Consider the following 21,787-nt stretch of genomic DNA (forward strand, 5'->3'; position numbering starts at 1 on the left):
AACTCCAAGACACTTCAAGCTCGGACTCAAAATGCTCCACGAGATGTGCTCGTACCCGAAAATGAATCTGCACCACAAAGAGTGCAACAAGTGTAGTATGAGTACGAAACCATGTGTACCCAGTATAACTCATTGACCGACAACGAAGAAGTAGTGACGGGTGTTTATATAAGAAAAATTAATTCTTTAATTATACAAGTCTAAATTCACTCGCCAGTCAAGTTTTATCAAATAGAGGAAATCAAACATTAAGAAAATTCCAACCATCAAATAAAAACACACAATCATCGAGAATGAAGGATGTGATGATATGCAATATGATGCCATGAATGATATGTCTCAGAATATCCAGTACTTTCTCAACCGTATATACATGATACTCCTCGGAAGTACATTGAGAGTTTATGACCCATGGGGGAATCGCGAGGTCCATATACCGAAACGGACGATCTCCACGTGTCTGTGCGGACGATCTCAACGCACAATCATAAAATTAACAATTTCCGCACGGACGGTCTCCACGTGCCCAAATTACAATCTTAACATCTCACCATCCCCGGCACGGACGATCTCCACGTGCCCAACTTATACTCAATCTCATGTCAATGCATGTACACAATATTATTTCAAATAAGGGGATGGTGATACACCTCAATCAATCAAGTATCAACATAATACACAATCACCTCAACAATCACAACTATACGGGTGTAACAAAGAAAACAAAATCACACAAGGATTTCAAGTCAATAATACATCAGCTAATGCCCATATGCTTTGGTATTTTCAAATTACAATCCACATTCTGTAGTAGTAACTTTCCCTTTTATAACACCGGTACTCGTACTAATGCCCGTCACACCATTGATACGAGACTCCCATTTTCGCCCTTACCCATTGTCTATTTCATTTTTTTATCTTTAATTAGGAAAACGTCCTTCAACAAGTCTAAAAAGTCTTAACATACCTTAAATGCCGAACTCGTGTCACCAATCATCAAGATTTTTTCTTTCCTCTTCGCAAAGCTTCGGAACGTTCCCAATCTATCCATTGTGCCATATTCGTAAGTAAGCGAGTTCATGGGTACTCAATTTATATTCTAATCTAAACTTCAAAACTCACTCATATCTCCAATCAAGCCTAAATCTTGGTATAATTTAAATGCCAATTCGTCAAATTTCAAGCCAAGAACTTAACCTTAATCTCTCCAAATACCCTAGATTCAATGTTAAATCATATAATATACACCTAATATTTAATTACCTATCTCAATATATTAAGAACTAGTGACTAAATTTGATAAATAAATAAAATAAAAAACAATTTAAGAGAATAAGGATTGCACTTGAACGAGACCATCTTCTTTTTTTTCTCCAATCTTATACGGCCAATTTTCTATTCCTTTAATAATAATACATATCAATGCCAATCATTGGCATAATTGCCTAATGATTGGCTAATAAATTTATCCCCCTCCACCATTTACTAACACCTAATGTACAACAAAAGAAATGAAAATTTGTCAACAACAATTTCAACCCTACTGACAGATTTTCTCGAATCTAACACCAACAATATAATACATATAATGAATCATTTTATACTAAAATAGATTATCAACTAATTCATGTAAAGTTACAGATTCTTAGAAGGGCGGTTGTACCTGAACGTGTTCTTCTCAGATGCCGAGGAGAAGTTTCTCCAATTTTTGTTTTCCTCAGATTGTGATATAAAAATTTTAACCCACTAATTTATTCCAATACATGGTCAAGTATAAAGGTATTAAATGAATTAAAGATATGACCCACTAACTATTAACTATATACTAATTTAATAAAATTTTCCTCAATTAGGTACTCGTAGTTATCGAATAGTTAAAATATTCCCCTGTAAATTTTCTGCAAGGAGCCAAAATAGTCCTAGTTTTCAAAACGACTAGCGGGTCGTTACACTTCCCGAAACTAATCTTAGCGTGAACAGGTAGTTTCTGAGTGTCATTGGTTGATGGTGTGTTTTGTGAAATGAGAGCTTTGAAATTCTTTATTTAGCTCTCTGTTTCCGTGCAAGCCGCTACAACAGGATTATTCCCGCCAAGGCGGGCCCGCTGTGGCTATGGGTATGCAAAAAATGAACTGACCGATAAACCAACCGATATAAACGTTATTGATTTGTTGTTATTGGGGTATTGGGTTTATGGCTTTTTAATGGTTTAATAAAAAAAATTATTGGGTTATCGGTTCGTTATTAGTTTTTAATATTGGGTTATCGGATAAATCGATAACCCTTTAAGACTAGTAATTTACTACTTTTACTTGTACATAAATATTATATATTAATTTCCATATCTTACTAGCTACTATATTTGTCCTTCAACCTTCAATTTACACTTAACAATGACTTGAGTTCACAATTTTACATTATATAAAACGTCAATTTACTCTTAATTTCTCTTTGTGTTACACTTGTATATTTCTTTTCAGGTTTGTTGTGAGCATTTGTAAAGTTACATTATTATGTTTTCGCATCAAATTTGTTAGAAAAGTCATATATTTGTTTTATAAGTATTTTCTTATTGGTTAAACCGGAAACCGAGCTGTTAAGGACCAAAATCGATAAAAATATCTTATTAATTTGGTCAATAGTTTAACATATTTAAAAAATCAAAAACCGATAAACCAAACCAATAATACATAAAACCAAACTGAACCGACCGATGCACACCTTAGCTGTGGCGAGATGGGTGCCGCCATAGCTAACCAGTCGCGAATTAAGTCAGAAATAAACCCCCAAAAAATATTATTCTGCACTTTTAGACTTTGAGAGTTAGGAGACGACCCCAAGTGTTTTCTTGACAGTTTTTCACTATTCTTGAGGCTAAAGATAAGGTTTTCACTCCTCGAATCTATTTTTTGATTTGTAGAACATAAATTAGTGGGTAATTATCGATACAAGAGGGTTTTGATCTGGAAAGTGTAGTGGAAAAAACCCTAATTTGGGTATGGGGATCAAATGTTTGACCTAGGATTGATATTATTGATTAGTATCGGGGTAAGTGGGTCTTGTTTATTGATATTTGTATTATTATGATTGTTTGTAGACCAAGAACAAGTGAAACAAATTCGTAAAGGGGCGAATGAAGTTTCTTAGGGAATTCAAGCTTGTTTCGAGGCAGGTGATGGTTGTGATTTCATGTTGTGTGATGTATATCTGCTCTTGCTTCATTATAATACATATACGAACGTTGCATTATTGATCACACCAATTATAAATGAGGATAAATAAATGATGAACGTCATGAATCATGACTTGATTGCATGATTTTGAGAATATACTTGTGATTGTGGCTTGTTGAGTGGATCGGGTGTTGTGTTTCGACGCACTAACTTAGATCAATTTCCATGTCTCAGCATAAATATGGAATCGGTTGCCCCATTTCGGCATAAACATGCATTGGATGGGGTACCACGTACGGATGGGTGTGGATTCCATGAGCGGACCATTGACTTTACATAATTGTATATCTTGAGAATTGTGAAATTGTATGTTGTTCATAAATGATGTTGATATTGTATATGTTTGATGTATGCATGTTATTATTATGTTGTAATGACTTATATATGTTGCACTTAATGCGATAGTCGCGTGATCCTATCAGTACACAGTGCTTATGTTGAGTTCATGATATCTTCATACAACTATAGTCAAACCTCGTTTAAAAGATCACTGAGCGTTTCAATCTCAAGGGTAAGGTCAGTTCTTCCGGACTGTCATGAGTTCTCTTTCTGTTTATGTCCATATTCCGGACTTAGACTTTCTAGTTAGTTATTCATATGTTTGTTTGGGGTTGTACCCCTTCTTGTTTAGATTTATTTTGGAGTTTATGGGAACTCTATTTATTTTCCTTGGCATTTAAACCCGCTTCTGTAACTTAAATGCCTTAGTTTGATTTGGTTGTGTAGTTCTTTGGTTAGCTAATTAGTATTAATGGTTCTCCCACTGCAATGTTAGTGTGGGTGCCAATCACGATAGTTAGGTCGTGATAATTTTTCAAATCAACTTATTTTTCTCAAAAAAAGAAAATTACTTACCTTCAAAAAATAAGTAAAATATTTTCCAAAACTCCTTTTCAACCTCACACCTCAACTTTTCACCATAATTCAAGTCTCGGGGTACCGGTACCCAATACTAATTCAAGATATGACTCTTGGTTCTCAATTTGAGATCTGACTCCCGACCCCGATTCAAGATCCAAAAGTTTGGGTTTTATATTGGATTAGGGTTGGATCTAATTCCGGTGTTAGCTCTCGAGTCAGAAATCGAGGTAAAGTTCTGAGTAGGGTATTAAGGTTAGGTCCAGAGTTAGGTATTAGGGTGGGGTTTCGTGTCGTATGTCAGAGTTGGGTTTCACATCGAGAGTCGAGTCGGGTCTTGTGTCGAGATCGAATCCCGATATCAAAGTCAATTCTCATGGTCGATTCCGAGTTAGGATGTTGGATCTCAAATCAGAAGTTGGTTTCGGGTCTTAGTTTGGAAGTTGGGTCATAGGTCCTACGTCGAGTGTCGCGATCAGATCCTGATTCAAAATTCAAGTATCGTGGTCGGATTCCAATTTGGAATTTGGGTCATAGGTAGAGAGTCATATTCAAATGTTGGGATCGAGTCCCAATTCAAAATTTGGATCTCATAGTCGGTTTATGGTTTGAAACTTGGGTTTTAAATTAAGAGGTGGGGTCGGTTCTCGTGTCGAATAAGAGTGTTAGATTCTTGGAAGTTGGGTGTGGGTTGGATGCTGGGGTCAAGAGTTGGGAATCAGTGTTGGGTACCGAACAGGTGTCTGTAGCGAATTAGTCATTGAGGTCGCGTGTCGGGGTCTGGAGTGAGGGGTACGTCAATGTCGAGATCGAATCCAAAATCAATCGTCGGGATCATGTCTAGGTTCAAGTATCAGAGTCTGGGTCAGGTTCCTGTTCGAATGTTTTGTCTAAGATCGAAAGCCGAGGTCAAGTCATAGGTCAGATCTTAGAGTTTAATTTGGATTTGGTCAACGAGGTCATATCCTAGTTTAGGTGTAAGAGTCTGGTTCTAGATCGATTATCGGGATTGATTTTCGAATCAAAAACTTATTTTTCTAAAAAATATTTTCTATGCTATCGGGGTTGGTTCCCAAGTCACAATATTGTACATCATAATGGAGTATTATTTATAGATAATCTATAAGATTTATGATGAAGGCTAACTAATGTTCTAATAGTAACTAGCACTCTTTATTATTAGTAATTTTAATATAATTACATTTTTCATTAGACATAGCTTTCCAATTAATAAATTTTGAATTCTCAAAGATTAATACAAAAAATAATAATGATTTAACTCTATAGTAGTCTATATATATAGACTGATCCCTAGAGCTTCAATGGAGATTTGTGATGTTTATAATTCATGGTGGCATAGCTAGTCAGTATCACACTTGGCTATTTTTGGCTATTTCAGATTGGCTATCTTGTCACACATTTTTTAGGTAGGTATATGTAATCACTCTTTGTCCTTATGTATATACTCCCTTTTCCAACCACATAAGCTCAAATTAAAGGAGAACTTATTTGTTTCTAGTGCTTGTTTTTCATTTTCCAATATTTGCAGATTAATAATATGAAATATGGTGTTTTTTTTTCAATCAATTGTTTGGGTCAAAATAGAGACATGACAAATGGACAAATCAAAAAATAACACATGTCAATCGAAATTTATTTGTGTCCAACTCAATAAGGGTGGTGTTGTGCTGTAGTGATAGATTATTACACTTTTAACCAAAGGTCTCGAGTTAGAGCCCTGTGTATGAAAGAAAGAAAATTTTGTATGGTGACACTACTTGACAATTTCATTAGATACTACTTTAATAAGATTAATTAATTACTTGATTTCTTCTGCTCATTACTTACTAATTAGTAGTTCTTTTATTTCTTATTACGTTCGGTAACAAGTTATTAAACCTAATTAGTTGTTCTTTTATTTCTTATTGCGTTCAGTAACAAGTTATTAAACCTAATTAGTTATTCTTTTATTTCTTATTGCGTTCAGTAACAAGTTATTAAGCCTCGAAAATATTTTATTTGTTCAATATAGTCCCAAGTGTCAAGTTGTTAAATCTTAAGTTCGTTTTAGTAGTTCATTAGATTGCAATTAGATATTAACTTATACATATTTCTACTGAATTTCCTTGTACAAATATAAAATCTAAATAAAAATTATTCGATTCGTTAAATCCACGTCAAAATATTATAGATTTGTCGCCCTATCACGTAGTTGATTCTAATCCAATAATAGAGGATCCAGGGTCACCATATATAATTGTGTGCACCAACCGTGACTTGTTAGTTAACTAAACATTTTCTTGTCTTGAATTTGAAAAATGACAAGAAAATCGTACAAGAAAAGGTTCTTGAAACCTTTTGACAACAAGTTGTATTATGAGTTTTACTATTAATTATAATTTAAATAAATATCTCTGAGCTATAAGCATATTATAAGAAGTATATTTAAGTATAAATAATATTAGAAAAAAGGATTTTTTTCGCTTGCGAGTTATACAATAGGATTTTTCTACTCATTAAATCAGTTTAGCGGAAAAATATATGATTTGAAACAAATTTTTATTGAAATACAGTGAAACATTCTAAAAAGTTTTGTATGAAAAAATTACTTATATTTTTTCTTTTACTCACCGATTCAATAAAAATATCTTTAGAAGTACTAAGTTCTTTAATAATATAAATCCAGTTATCTAAATGAGAATAAATTTGAAATATAAATACTAATAGCTTCTTAATTATATATATAAAAAAATATTTATTTTGAATGAAATATAAAATTAAAAATTATCCTATAATATGAACCGACAATGTCCCTTTCCAAACTTTGTTAATACGTGAAAAGAAGCTTTAAAAAACGTAATTAAATTTTATATTTTGACAATATAAAATTATTTAACTTAAAAGATAACATTTTTTAAGTTTTTTAAAAAATGTTTGAATTTTGGCATTGTCAAATCTAGATTTATATAATATAATTTTTTAATGAAAGATTAAACCACCATTCAACACGCTAATTAGCTTTTAAGAAACTAAATTATAAATTAAAATTTTTAATCAGAAGTGAAAGAATCTCGTTCATTCGTTAAAAACTTTTTAACTCGAGATAAAAGTTAATGTAATATGACAAATAAAAGCGCATAACATCGATTTAGTGACTAATATTACTTTATGCATGCTTAGGAACTAATATAAATTGTTAATCATGGAGTTAAATACATTTATTAAAAAGTTAATCACAATAGTTAAACTAAAGCTATAGCAAGGACACTAGCTAGCTAGATGCCTAGATGGCTAGATCCATAGGCGGAGCCACCTTAGGGGAAAAGTAATTGTCAAAAATTTATATGAGAGTAAAGAAATTAAATATTTGTTATATAATCGATAAGAAAAATTATTCCGATCTTCACCATCGATTAAATGCTATCCAAATGTTTTTCACATGGATACCATAAAGGTCATTTTAGAAATTTAGAGTAGGTTTGTGTATCGGTTCGGCTTGACTTTTTGAATTTATCATTAAGAAAGACATTGATTTATCGGTATTTGATTATTATCAAATTTATTGATTTAACCGTTAAATTTTTATACAAAAAGACTATAAATTGCATTTTGCTTAAAAGCAAAACACTCACATTATAGAATAATCGAGAGTTTGAGAAAATTAGAAGTAAAAATATGAAATTAAACTCTAAATCAAGGATTTTATATAAAATGATATAAATATAATAATTTAATTTACTATCATGTTTTTGGTTAACCTGTTAAGAAAAACCTCAAACCGTTAAGAATCAATAACTCAATATTGTTTTTAAGGAAAAAGAACAATTATACCCCCGATCAATTGTAAATGGTATGCAGACACCCCCTTCACATTTATGGACCCAAAAACTAGAGCATATGTACCATTTATACTAACGGAAATACATATGTCATAATCTTATCGACCGACTCAACATCGGATAAGACTGCGCCACGTGTCGCTATTTAGTCTTCCATTAGAGTGAAGGGCATATACGCTCTAGTTTTTGGATGTCGGAGGCACCAATATCTAAAAAATATGACGAAGTATATCTGCGTACAATTTACGATAGTTCGGAGATATTTGTCCTTTTTTTTAAAAAAAAAATCATTATTAAAACTGCTAAACTAAAGTAACTCATTATCGATAAAACTAGTAACTTATATCTATTCAAGTTATCAGTTTCGATTCGATTTTGAACGGTTGAAAGGGTAAAAAAGTAATTTAACATATAAAGTATATAATGTGCAGTTTGCAAGATGTGATTGGCAGTGTATAATATATATAAAGAAAAAAACTGATGAAACTTTTTTCCAAAATAATGGAACATTCCTTTATTTAAACAAAGCATCATTAGTCTACCAAAGTATCTTCCAAACTCATTGGAGAATAAAAACACTTTTTTTTTCCCCATTATTACAGTTGCCTTTTCTTTATTCATTACAAAGAGTAGCAGTTGAAGTAAAAAGAGAGAAAAAGGACAAAAAAAGCTTTCCATCAATCAATTACACAAAGCTGCAGAAATCATGTTACCTGCTCTTTGAGTTAAAATTCTTGATTTGCTTTCTGGGGTTCCTCTAAATTTTTATACATATATAAAGGTAAAGTTATAGTAATGGGTAAGTTACCAAATCCTTCATCTCCCTCTCTATCTGTATATCTAGGTTTTTTTTTTCTTTAACTGGCATGGCTTACCTTTTCTTTAGTCTTTGTGTATATGTAATATTAGGAAAGTTTTGATTTTTATGTGTTTTTTTGAGGTTTAGATATGGAATTTAGATGATTTTGTTTGAGATATGAAGTGGGGTTTTTGTATTATGCAGTAATGGGGAATGTGAGTGGGAAGAAGAAAGAAGGAGAAAGTGCAGAGAGCTCTGGAATCAAGAATCAAGAACATGGAGAGGAGGAATATATGGAGTATGGTTTGTTTCCAGATTCTATGGTTCAGTCTCCTCCTCATAGTCCTAAAGCTTATCATCACTCTCCTTTGGTTTTCACTCCACAGGTAAGAGGAGATAAGTGTTATAGTATATTTTTATGTAAGTTAGGTTGGCATTATCAAGATACAATTTTTTTTCTTTATTATGTTAGAGTGGGTTAGCACCCCCACCACATCCGTAGCGGAATGGACGGGTGGTTTACTTATATAGACTTGGGCAAAATCCTTTTGAAATTAAATTAGACTCAAATGTCATATATTCATTGTAGACTTTGCACCGTTTCCGTGTTACTTGCTGTATTCTTTTCGCTGTCTCCTACTTCTTTGTATATGATTTGTTGCTCTTGAATCGAGTGTTTCTTGGAAACAATATTTCTACCTTCGCGAGGTAGCGATAAGGTTTGCGTACATTTATCCTCCCTAGACCTTATTTCTGGAATTTCAGTGAGTATGTTGTTGATAAGGTTTGTGGACATTTATCCTTCCTAGACCTCATTTGTGGAATGTCACTGGGTATACTGTTGTTGTAATCATATCTTTATATAGTATCAAAATCTGGCCCATATATATATATGGACCAGTTGGGCGTAGCCCCAAGGGGGTGTTAGAGTGGCTAGAATCCCACATTGATTGAACAATGGACTGGTGTTTTACGTATATAGGCATAGACAATCTTCACCTCATGAGTTAGTTTTAGATTGAGTTAGACCTAGTACTTACCTATTTAACCTTGTGTTATGGCAAGTCATTGGTATTCTTTTATTTGGAGTGAAGGTGTGTGTTATATGTATGTATATATCTGTTTCAAGAAAATCTTGTCTTCTATAAGTACTGTAGATCTTTTTCGTTTAACTTTTTGGCAGTATACTTTAGAAGGGAATGCTTAAATTGTTTTAAAGCTCTTCTTGAACTATAATTGTGTTTTGTGAAGAATATATTTGGTAGGTGGTTTTTGCCTGAAGTGGAGTAAGTTAATTTTGGAGGTTGGAGATTTAAGTGGCAGTAGTATAAGATTCCTGCCTGTTGTACAAATTTTGTGGGGTTAATGTGTTGTGTTGGGTATGTTATTGGACTCAAAAGAAGATCATTTGGCCATTTGTTAGTCACATAATATGGAGGGGACCAACTGACATAATAAATATGAAGCATAAATATATGCCCCTTTTTTTTTTACAGCTCACTTGTTTCATTTCCTCAGTGGAACTTTTAGTAGAATTCAGGTATTGAAACTTTCCTCTATGTTCAGTTAGATTCCAACTATTCATCTTTATAGAAACTCTATTCTGCAGGTTCCAATTTTCCCCTTACAAAGGCCTGATGAAATATTAATGCAAAATCAAAGTGGTAACATAGTGCAAAAGACAATGGAGTATGGGGATATGCCTTGTGAAAATGGGATACCAACAATGATCACATGGAGTCATGGGGGACATGAAGTTGCTATTGAGGGATCATGGGATGGCTGGAAGACAAAGTATGTCTGATTGATTCTTCTTTCTTTTGTTGTATTCTGTCCCGTAAGCTTGTTTACGAAGTGATTTCACTTTTTTTACAATAGAGATTTCCTACAAAGAACAGACAAAGACTTCACTGTCATGAAGGTGTTGCCATCAGGCGTGTATCACTACCGGTTTATTGTAGATGGACAATGGAGATATGCTCCAGATTATCCATGTGAACGTGATGATACGGGAAATGTGTTCAATGTCTTGGACTTGCAGGTAATCTTTTGTGAACCATTCTGATTTAGCTCTCAACATTGGATACTCGGTGTGATTCATTTGATCTCCTTGTCGATATATACCACAGTAAAATGATCATCCATTTGCATATGTCAATATGACTGGCGAGACGTTAGTTGTGAAAGCATAAATTATTTATATGCTAAAGTATTTAAGGGAAAAGGTGGTAAATAGTCCTGTTAGGCAGTGACAAGATTGAGATACTGGGATAAGATCTGAAGTTAAAACAAGTAGCTTGAAGATCAGGTTACAGTGCTGCTTCCTGAATCCAGATCTTGTCATCATCTGATGCAGTTATCATTACCTGTTTCCAGGCCTAATAATAAATTGTGTTCTTTCAGCCGTTGTGCCCTCCGAGATTTTCAACGGGCATAGAAAAATTCACCATCTAATGTAAGAATGGCTGTTATATCACTCACATGTACAACAACATACACAATATGTAATCCCACAAGTATACGACTCACATGTAGACCAGAAAAATAGATTAATAGAATAGTGGCGTCGTTTGTTCCTTTATCTTATTGCCAAACAAGGTGAAAAAACAAAAGCAATACGTAGAAGCAAAACTAAACTCCTTCAATGTGCTTAATCTGTTAGTTATGTCATGGGGTGCTAACGAGATTGTATCATCTGGGATATATACTACTTAAAACTGAAAGGATTCACCTGTAAATCTGTTATCGATAGTTTTGGATTTCAAAGATGTGTAATGAATATAACTGCCTAATTAGTCTCTTCTGAAAAAGAATTTGGTCAGGGAGGCCAAGAAAAAGCATTATCTGTGGCTCTATGGCATTGTGTGTTGTTTTCTTTTCTCTTACTTCTCAGTATCTTGTAAACCTTTACACTTGGGAAAATCTTTGTTTAATCTTCTCCGACTTTACTAAGATCTAAGATTTTGTTAATTACTAAGATCTAAGGTGATGTTAGAGCTCAATTAAAACCAGGCACTCGACATTAGAAAAGACATTGCACAATCATACAGTTGCAATGCTCGAAGACGGAGTTCTTTCAGATTTAGTTAATTCGAGTGCTTCCTTTTTAAAATGCAAGACAATTTAGTCACTGCCACTAATATATCCAAGCAAGCTAGGTGACCTCTCTGTATACTGTTACTGCAAATGCCTTATTGTGCTGAACCTGAAGATTCTACTACTTGCTTGATATGATGAAGCCTAAAGGACAATAGTCTATAAGGAGCATGTTAATCGTTTCTGACTATTACGCTGTTATGTCATTATCATTTCCTATAATCAACACAATGATTCTACTTTTAACTCATATGTTATGCAGGATATTATTCCAGAGGTCCTAAATAACACCAATTGGTCAGACGCACCTCCTTCCCCTGAGTCAAGCTATAGCAATGCACCTTTCAGTTCAGAAGATTTTAGCGAAAAACTACCTGATTTGCCGCCTCTGTTGCAACAGACACCCCTGGACCAACCGTCTTCATCTGCTGGTAGTGTGGAGACATTTCGGAAGCCATTACCAGCAGTATTGAACCATCTTTACATACAGAAAACGCGTAGCAGTCAATCAATGGTGGTACTAAGTTCAACACATAGATTTCGCACCAAATATGTGACAGCAGTACTTTTCAAGTCCTTGAAAAGCTTGAAAAAGTGAAAACACTTCCGAAATTTCCTGGAGTTGGAGATTCGTTTTGAATACGAAAGATGATAATGTAAGAAAAGGTAACAAAGGTCTCTACTACATGATGCAAGTGCTTTTTTGTTGTTTTGACAATCATTTCAGAAGTAAGCATCTGAATCTTACAGAAAATCTTGATATTTTTTGTATCTTCACATGATATTTACCAATGTGATGCTTCTGAATATCTGTAAGTGATATGTATTTACAATACACCACTGTAGTTTTTGAAAGAATTATAATTTGTAGTTATAGTTAGGATTTTGTAGTTATTTTCTCTCTCCCACTCTCGCTTGCCTCTCTCCTCTCTTTGCCATCTCTCCCTCGCATCTCTCCTCTCTATGATCCCTTCTATCGCCTCTATATGTCTCTTCTCATTCAATGCAAATACAAATGATAACAATTAATTATTACAAATGGTAATGATGAGTGTCAACTATATAGATTCTTTTCAGCGAGACAAAATACAAATATATATGTATTGGTTGATACAATATTCGTACAAATAAAGAATGTTGAACTTGATACAATTATATCCGTTGATACAGTTACATTGATACAAACTGTATTCGTCGACCATACACATACTAATTACATGTACAATCAGCAGATATACAAATACAATCATTGACATATACATACTAGTTATATATATACAATTATTCAGCAGATATATAAATACAATTAGCCTCTCTCCTTTCTCTGCCTCTTTCTTGCTCATCTTTCTCTTCCCTCTCCAAATCTCGCTCGCCTCTCCACATGTAGCTACCAGTCGTAATTAAGCAAATGATAGTTATTGTACTTGATTATTAATCTAATTTTAGCTATTTTTAAAATTTCCTTTAAATATTTTCCATCGTGAATGTATTCTCATTATCGATGGTTTTGGGCTTCTTCTTTGCAAATAAATATTACTATTTGTTTTTTAAAAAATAAATAAATAAAAGGTGGTCTGATTGGTTCTATTAGCTTTGAAATTGAAATAATATCTATTTACATATTTATATTTTGCAATGTCATAAATATATATAACAAGATGATTGGAAAGAAACAATTAAAAACAACATCAACATTAATATCATCAAATAGTTTTATGGAAAGGCATTGCTTACTATAACTTCTAATTATTATTTTTTGAAAAATAAGGATGAAATTCTGTAAGTGCCACACTGCTTTAAATAGTAACTTTGGCAAGATCATAATTGAACTTTAACTACTGGCACCACACTTAATATATATATATATATATATATATATATATATTTATAATTTCAATCGAAACCCTCAAATGCTCTTCGATTTACATAAATCCACCTCTGATTTGAAGTAAATATTTTTTCAATAATAACTTGCTCATAATAAAAACAAATTCCACATTAAATGATAAAATTGACGAGTATATACATCTTTATCAATCACTTATTTAAACCTTATTTGTTTCCATTCATTTATCAACACGATAAAGTTTGAATCTTAGTATTCAGATCTTATCAAAATTATTTTTTTTAGGGGAAAATTACACGGTTAAGCCAATTTATACTACTTAATTACTCATCATAGCTATAGTTTGCTATAACGACTAACATATATATTAATTACGTGGGCTGACTTCGAGTGTGTACAATTAACCATATTTTTATGTATGTATAATTCGCCAGAATATACAAATACATATGTATAATATACAATTATTTAATCGATATACATATACAATTTACCTCTCTCCCAGTCTCGCTCACCTCTCTCTCTCTCTCTTTCTATCTCGCTTGCTATATATACAAATGCATATGTATAATATACAATTATCTAATCGATATACATATACATTTCACCTCTCTCACACTTTTTGCCCCCTCTCTCGCCTCTCGCCTCTCTCTCCCAGTCTCATTCGCCTCTCTCCTCCCTATAATATGTAATTACGAATTATAATTATCAAACTATAGTTATGGAGAGTAATTAAGTTATTTTTGAGTGGCTATACCCTTTTTTTAAAAAAATTATTAAATAGATTTATTTTAACATTTTAATTAAATCTCAATTATTAAGGTTTTTTTTTTTAAAAAAAAAATATAGTCAAATATTATTTATGACTTTGAAAAATTTAAATGATTTAAGATTTATAATAAAGTATTGATATCACTAACCAAATGTTATCTATCAAATTTATTTTTTAACAAAGATGACATTTTAAAATTACTCCATCTACTTCCATTGCTAACTGAATTCATTATCTATCATTTTATCAAATACTAATACTACTCACCAACCAGAACCATTATTATTTCTCATAACTAGGGTTGACAGAATGATAATTTATATAAGTATTTATTCATATTTATCTATTTTAAATTAATTGGATATTCAATTCATTTAAATAGACAAAGGATAATATTCATATTACTTATTATAAGTGGATAGTGAAATGGGAAAAATAAATAAAAAAATATTTATTCATAAAAAAATATATTAATATATTTTTTATGTTTGGTGTTGATGGTGGGGGTACTGAAACAAATCTATATTTAAAAAAAAAAACAAATTAACTTTCTTTTTAGGAAGGTATTTTGGGGTGGTGGTGAAGGTGACAGGGTGTGATAAAATATTTTGTTTTGAAACCTTTTAACAAGATTTTTACTATAATAATTATTTAGTTTATTCATTAGGTAACTCGTTTTTATCTATTTAAAGTATGAGTTGAATTGTGTATTTTATCCATCTTGTGTAACTCGTTTGATCGATTCATATTCGACTCGATTCACTCATTTGTCACTCTTAGCCATAACCACCGTTGCCTCAAAGCACAATAGTTTAGATGTTATCAGTTGTCACCGGTAATCATCATCACCAACATGGGCGAAGCCATAGGCAAAACGGTCATCTAGCGTATAATTTGTCAAAAAATATGTGGCGTGCGAATGTCAATTTTTAACATTATGAGCATATATTTAATTTTATAAATCTTCAACACACTTTGAGATTCTTGTACATTCTTCACCTAATTTCTGACTCCACGACTAATCACCAATCATCAATACCACACAAACCTTTTATTATACTGAAGATCATCATCATCAATCACCATGATAGATAATCAACCAACCATCAACACAAATCGCCAATACAAAGCACCAATACCTAGTAGTATATTTTATAGGGAATTTTATAGATATAGTACTAATAGCTAATTACATGTTATTTCTATTCTTTTTCAAATTACAAAATTTTCTTAAATTTTAACGGAATACGGATACATCTCAAAACATCCTGATTCACCGCGTTTTGATTTCAGATACACTCTTCAACGTCCCGATACATTACTTATCAATTTCGAATACCTTATTCAACGTCCTGATACATCAAATTAAGTGATGTATAGGAAAGCGTAGAATTTTTTGTACATTTTTGAATGGTAAGAACTTAAAAAATTTATCCGCACAGGGTAAAACAATACATGCACGTTATGCGTTTTAGTTTACAATTCATTTTACATAATCTTAATTAATTAATATGTATTTTACTTTATTAAATAACCTAATAATAAAAATTTTACAAATATAATAAAAAAAATTATGCATTTAGATAAATATTTGATATTTTATATGAGAGGGGAGAGAAAAGTCCAATTAGGTCGAAAATGAACTTTATGATGTGATCACTTATAGTTTAACTTTAAATCTACTTCAATTTATTAACACCCATACACCCACCCACCCACCATCTTGTACTTTTGTGAAAATTCCACTGAAGAACCCAAAGTCTATCATATCTCTAGATTAGCCCCCAAAAGATCTAGGTCTTTTACTTTTGTGTCCACAAGACTTTTCACTTCTTAATTGTTCATTAGTCGTTTCTGTACTGGACTTTATTGCACACTTTGACTGTTCTTGGATATTTTGCCATAAATCTGAGCCACCAAAATTTGATATTTTCATATAGTTTTGATCAATCTTTGATATTATCTCCCTTTGCAATTTGTCAAAAAATTCAAAAGACCCTCTAGTTTCCATATTGATGGGGTTTGTCTATTTTCATCACTACATCTGAAATTCTTCAAGTTCAGTACTGTTGGGGTTGTAAATCTCTTCATTGGGTGTGCTAAAAAATCCAACTTTGAAGATTCTTGATTCTCCTTTTTGATCTGTAAGCTACTGTTTTAATGTCAGTTCTTTGGTGATAGCTGTAAAGGTTTTAGCTTTTAACAAGTTGGATCCATTTCCTGTTCTTGATAGAGTTTTTTTTTTTTTTTGTGTGTGTGTGTTATAGAGATAGTTTAGTTATGTCTTCATGTAAAAAAGGAAGAATGAAAGATGCAGTTTTTAGGCGTTTAGTATCTCTATCATTGATAACTGTGTTTGGAATAGTTTTAATTTTGATTCTCTTTAGGAGTAATACAATTTCTAGTTTGATAAGCAGTGACATTTATGAGAGTACTGAAAGTATTGAAATTATTGAACCGAAAATTCCGAAACTACTCTTGCAAAATGAGTTGTCTTTGAGCTTGAATAAGAGGAATCAGATCCCTCCAAGAAACTTGGATTTGTATCCAAAGTTAGTGAAAGATCATGTAGTTATTGTTTTGTATGTTCATAACCGGCCTCAGTATCTTCAAATCGTGATCGATAGCCTTTCTCGCGTGGAAGGAATTAGTGAGACTCTGCTGATTGTTAGTCATGATGGATATTTTGAAGAGATGAACAAGATTGTGGAAGGCATCAAGTTCTGCCAAGTGAAACAAATATTTGCCCCTTACTCGCCTCACATCTTTTCCAATAGCTTTCCAGGTGTATCGCCTAGAGATTGTAAAGATAAAGATGATCCAGTTGAGAAACAATGTGAGGGAACTCCTGATCAGTATGGGAACCATCGGTCACCGACAATTGTGTCATTGAAGCATCATTGGTGGTGGATGATGAATACTGTTTGGGATGGGCTGACAGAGACTCGTCACCACTCAGGTCATATTCTCTTCATAGAAGAAGACCATTTCATTTATCCCAATGCATATCGCAATATGCAGTTACTTACTGAGTTGAAGTCAAAAAAGTGTCCCGATTGTTATGCTGCTAATCTAGCGCCATCTGAAGTGAAGTCGAGGGGAGAGGGATGGGAATCTTTAGTTGCAGAAAGGATGGGCAATGTGGGTTATGCATTTAACCGGACAGTGTGGAGGAAAATTCATAATAAGGCAGCAGGATTTTGCACTTTTGATGATTACAATTGGGATATAACAATGTGGTCGACAGTTTATCCTTCATTTGGTTCTCCAGTTTACACATTACGTGGGTCTAGGACCAGTGCCGTTCATTTTGGGAAATGTGGTTTGCATCAAGGTCATAGTCGTAATCTAGCTTGTATGGACAATGGCAATGTGAATATTGTTGTCGATGAAATTGATAAAGTGGCAAATATCAAACCAGAATGGGAAGTTCGGAAATATGAGCACCAGGCAGGATATCAGGCTGGTTTCAAGGGATGGGGAGGCTGGGGAGATGTACGGGATCGCGAACTGTGTGTGGAGTTTGCTAAAATGTATGTCTGAGGGTGGTCTTGCCCTTTCTGAAGAGTGATATTCTGAGCTTCACAACCATACTACTTTTAAGGTCTGGAAACCATGGAAATCGCCCTTAGTGTAAAACATGTGTAAAGCTTTAGGAATGACGTTATGTTTTGCATTCACAGGCCAGCTATTATTGAGTGCACACTAAATTTTGTTTTGCATCCCCTTTCTGGATAGTGGTGGCACTCTGAGCTTCACAATCATACTACTTTTTAAGGTTTGGATCTTTGTGTTTCCATGCAGATCATTATTAGGTGTAACACGTGTGTAAAATTGTAGGAATGACGTTATGTTTTACATTCACAGCCAGCTATTATTGAATGCATACTAAATTTTGTTTTATTTATAGTTCTTTGTTTATGTTTACAGATAGGTAAGTTTTTTAATTCCTTGATTGCACCTATAACCTTTTTTGTCCAAGATACTGTTTCTCTCGTAAGGTTCTTTTATTTGGGCAGTATGCAGTGATAGATATATTTTCTGGATAAGGTACTAAATTAATGGTAGAAAAGTGCCGATGCTTTTGGGGTGGGGGGTGGGGGGGTGGGGGGGAAGCAATAGAAATCCAAAGTAAAATTAAGTTCTCATGGCCAGGTGTGGCTTTTTCGTTTCTGAGTACGTTCAGTAAGGTTGTCTTGGTGCTGGCGGAACATCTCATTTAATACTGAGCAGTGTTGAGTTAGAAATATTTATCATCTCATGTTAATCGTTGCATCCATCATTACCACGTAATTACTACAGTGACCTTTATTATCTGCTTAAGTTCCTTCAACTACAATGACGAAATATTCTCACCAAATGGTGGATTGCAAGTCACTTTTTTATCAGAAATTGCAAGGATTCTTCAAAAAGGATTCGGCTAAATACATCAGGTTTTTATTTTTAAACCGAAGAAAATTCTCTACTAGTTACTTACTGTACTTCCAGAAATGCTTAGCTATGTTCAAGTTTTACAGCTTGCTGTAGTTGAAAGTAGAGCCTGTTTTCTATGTTCTGACCAGGATTTGTAACTGCTTAACTCATTAGAGTTGGTGTATCTGAAAATAGTTCCTTCAACATTAATTGGTTCTTTGCTGTACCATAAACAAAATGGACTTTTAGAATACGGATCAATTGATCAAGGCGGTGGCCTATCACCCGATGAGCTGGAGTAACAGCCTTGTGAACCAATCTTGGTTCAAATCCCAGCAAAGGCGTTACTAGGTAATTTCTTCTCATCTGTCTAAGCAACCTAGAGTTACCTTGTACATGTGTTAGATCAATTATTTGAGGTGCGTGCAAGCTAACCATGATACCATTGTTATTTGATATAACGAACATCTAGAATATCTAAGAAGCTAACCATGATACCATTGTTATTTGATATAACGAACATCTAGAATATCTAAGAAGCTAACCATGATACCATTATTATTTGATATAACGGACATCTAGAATATCTATGATTGCACAGAAATGCATGACTTTTATGTGAGTCACAGAACTCGTAAGGATTTTAACAGACAAGGAGGGGATTAGTAGGTTTATATCGTCGTTATTTTCTTCTCTGGAACCAGTTTTACTGAAGTGGTGGTCTAACTAGATTATGGATATGGAAATATTGTGCCTGTCGAGATAAAGCATCTTTTTCGTATTTATTTCCATATGTCAACAAGTGTTCATCATCTGCTGATATTAATCTCTGTTTTTTTTTTAGCTGTAACATCTCTGTGTATCGTCCATTTGACACTAGAGCACATAAACCTTGAATGTCCTCCTGTGCGTGTGTGGTTGTTCTCTTGAGGCATTGTTTTCGGAACAATCATGTCATGGGCCATTAGTTTTCAAGGGAATAAGCTGATATCGCTCGTGTCTATTGAAAGAGATGCACACACTGTGCTCACTTGATGGTTCTCAGCTAGCTTTCACATTAAACAATTGCGACATTGGTGTCTCCGATTTGGTATCTGTAGTTACAGACTTATATTGAGAAGAACTTGGACTCAGTATGATTTTACGCACCTGCCTTACTTTTCTAAAGCTCATATTCCTTTATCCTGATGGGAAAGTTGTTGTCATGTGATAAGAAGTTCACGGGTTTAAACCCTTGAACACAGCCTTCGGTAGAAATGCAAGGTTAGACTTTGTACAATAGGCCTTTGTGGTCGGGTCCTCTTTGGAGCTTTAATGTATCGGGCTGCCCTTTTTGTTTTCATCGCAAATGACGTCAAAAGTCATGTCTTTGTGCATCTAGTTCCATATATTAGCACAATTGAGGGTGGTTGGTTGCAAACAGAATACGCGTGTGTGCTCGTTTCCGGGAAGCTGTTGGGAAACCACATCCAAAACGAAAATAGTTAAAATAACTGACGTCACAAAATTTTCAATCACTAGATTTACTATGAATAAAGCTTCAAAATTCACTATTTTGGCTAAAGAAGAGAGTGACGATGACAATTCCAATCCCATAAACGATTATCATAGACATCTATATATATGAAATCATAAGATAACTGTTCTCCCTAGAGATATTTACTTATAAGTAAATTATAAATAAATTTGATGAAAACATATATATGATTTATAAATAATGTATATAATCTATCAATCCGATTCGATTATTTCTCAACTTTAAAAATATAAATAAATCAAATCCAAATAGAATCGGTTTGGTTCGAACTTTACCCTAACTCTGAACAGCTCTATATCCTCCATGTTCTTTAATACATCTCATTTTCATCCATCCTTCATTCCCTACCACTTATTTATCTCTTTATCATATTTATTTAGATTATATTAAAGTAATATTTTTTATTACATATCGTACACAAAATTAACTAAGAAATTTATTTTCTTTCGTACCAAACACACCCCGAATCTCTATTCCCTTCCTCTTTCCTCTCTCCTATAAGTAATACTTTGAAAAATATGTATATGCATATAAGCATAATATCAGTAGCAACTTATAGCGATGTTTTATATAAACAGTAATCGATTCAAATGCTTCATAACTTTTTTCAAATAAATAAAAAAGCAAATTTACACGTTAATATTCCTTTGGTCAATAGAACATGAAAAAATGGAAAAACATTTTCTAAATACGAATAGAGAAAGACCTCTTCAAATATTTACATTATTTCCTGTATTGCAATTGCTAATAGCTTCTTATATCACCTAGAATTTCCTTTTATTCTTGATTTTTTTTTATGTCTACACGACTCTGTATCAAGTCGTGAGTGATAACTAAGTCAAATCTCCGTTTATAGGCGAAGGACGAAAGAGAAGGAGCCAAATCTATTTATAGTATGTATGTATATTATATATATGTATAAGAGCTAGAAAATAGAGAGAGAGAAAAAAAACATTTATGTAAAAATTTACATTCATTTTTAATTTTTTTTGTTGGAAAACTGAATTAAAAAGACATAATTCATCATATTGCCCACAACATTCATTTTATGTATGTTTTAATATTCAAAAATTTCAACCGAGTTTATAATTATTGAATAAATTTTGTTCTCATTTACAATTGAGCTGTTATTGTTATTTTATAAATATGAGTTTTCAACTGAATTTACTATTATAAAATAAGTTATTGAATTTGAAAAAGAAGAAAAAAGAAATCTATCAAGTTTAGATAAGCCAAGAAGAAAATAAATAAATAAACTGATTTATGCTTTAATGTACAGTTTTTGTTAATTTTTTAGTTAAATTTTCTTATTGTGTTTATTGTTATGACAAAATTCAATAGTAACTCTTATCTAGATTTTTTGAATTATTATTTTTTCTTAATTTATTTATTTG

General features: G+C 32.8%; 2 protein-coding genes and 1 long non-coding RNA gene across 5 annotated transcripts; all 3 read left to right on the forward strand.

The window, feature by feature from the left end:
* The first annotated feature begins 8,440 nt into the window (after positions 1 to 8,440).
* On the forward strand, positions 8,441 to 12,715 carry LOC107024484 (SNF1-related protein kinase regulatory subunit beta-2-like). Of its 3 annotated transcripts, none has more exons than XM_015225471.2 (5): positions 8,441 to 8,729; positions 8,934 to 9,115; positions 10,339 to 10,523; positions 10,608 to 10,770; positions 12,088 to 12,715. In XM_015225471.2, the coding sequence occupies exons 1-5, from the start codon at positions 8,726 to 8,728 to the stop codon at positions 12,421 to 12,423; spliced, it is 870 nt and encodes a 289-aa protein (XP_015080957.1). In that variant the 5' UTR covers positions 8,441 to 8,725; the 3' UTR covers positions 12,424 to 12,715. The 3 variants fall into 3 exon arrangements, with proteins under 3 accessions (XP_015080957.1, XP_015080958.1, XP_015080959.1); XM_015225472.2 differs by having other exon boundaries at positions 8,441 to 8,711; XM_015225473.2 differs by lacking the exon at positions 8,441 to 8,729 and adding an exon at positions 8,751 to 8,774.
* Positions 12,716 to 16,174: 3,459 nt separating this feature from the next.
* LOC107026462 (alpha-1,6-mannosyl-glycoprotein 2-beta-N-acetylglucosaminyltransferase) lies at positions 16,175 to 18,350 on the forward strand. Its single transcript, XM_015227434.1, has one exon. It carries the CDS (start codon positions 16,724 to 16,726, stop codon positions 17,984 to 17,986), a length of 1,263 nt encoding a protein of 420 aa, XP_015082920.1. The 5' UTR covers positions 16,175 to 16,723; the 3' UTR covers positions 17,987 to 18,350.
* A 199-nt stretch (positions 18,351 to 18,549) lies between these two features.
* Positions 18,550 to 20,198, forward strand: LOC107026463. Its single transcript, XR_001457573.2, has 2 exons — positions 18,550 to 19,207; positions 19,701 to 20,198. It is a non-coding gene; the product is annotated as an uncharacterized LOC107026463 (long non-coding RNA).
* The last annotated feature ends 1,589 nt before the right edge of the window (positions 20,199 to 21,787 follow it).

The sequence above is a fragment of the Solanum pennellii genome, chromosome 7 (genome assembly GCF_001406875.1).
Source record: "Solanum pennellii chromosome 7, SPENNV200".
Lineage (NCBI taxonomy): Eukaryota > Viridiplantae > Streptophyta > Magnoliopsida > Solanales > Solanaceae > Solanum > Solanum pennellii.

What these genes read in the sequence shown, in the direction of transcription:
- LOC107024484 (XM_015225471.2), top strand. An exon ending in CTTTGGTTTTCACTCCACAG is followed by an intron (nt 9,116 to 10,338) that starts GTAAGAGGAGAT and finishes TCTATTCTGCAG; the next exon opens with GTTCCAATTTTCCCCTTACA. An exon ending in TGGGATGGCTGGAAGACAAA is followed by an intron (nt 10,524 to 10,607) that starts GTATGTCTGATT and finishes TTTTTACAATAG; the next exon opens with AGATTTCCTACAAAGAACAG.
- LOC107026462 (XM_015227434.1), top strand. Translation starts at nt 16,724, where the DNA reads ATGTCTTCATGTAAAAAAGGAAGAATGAAAGATGCAGTTTTTAGGCGT.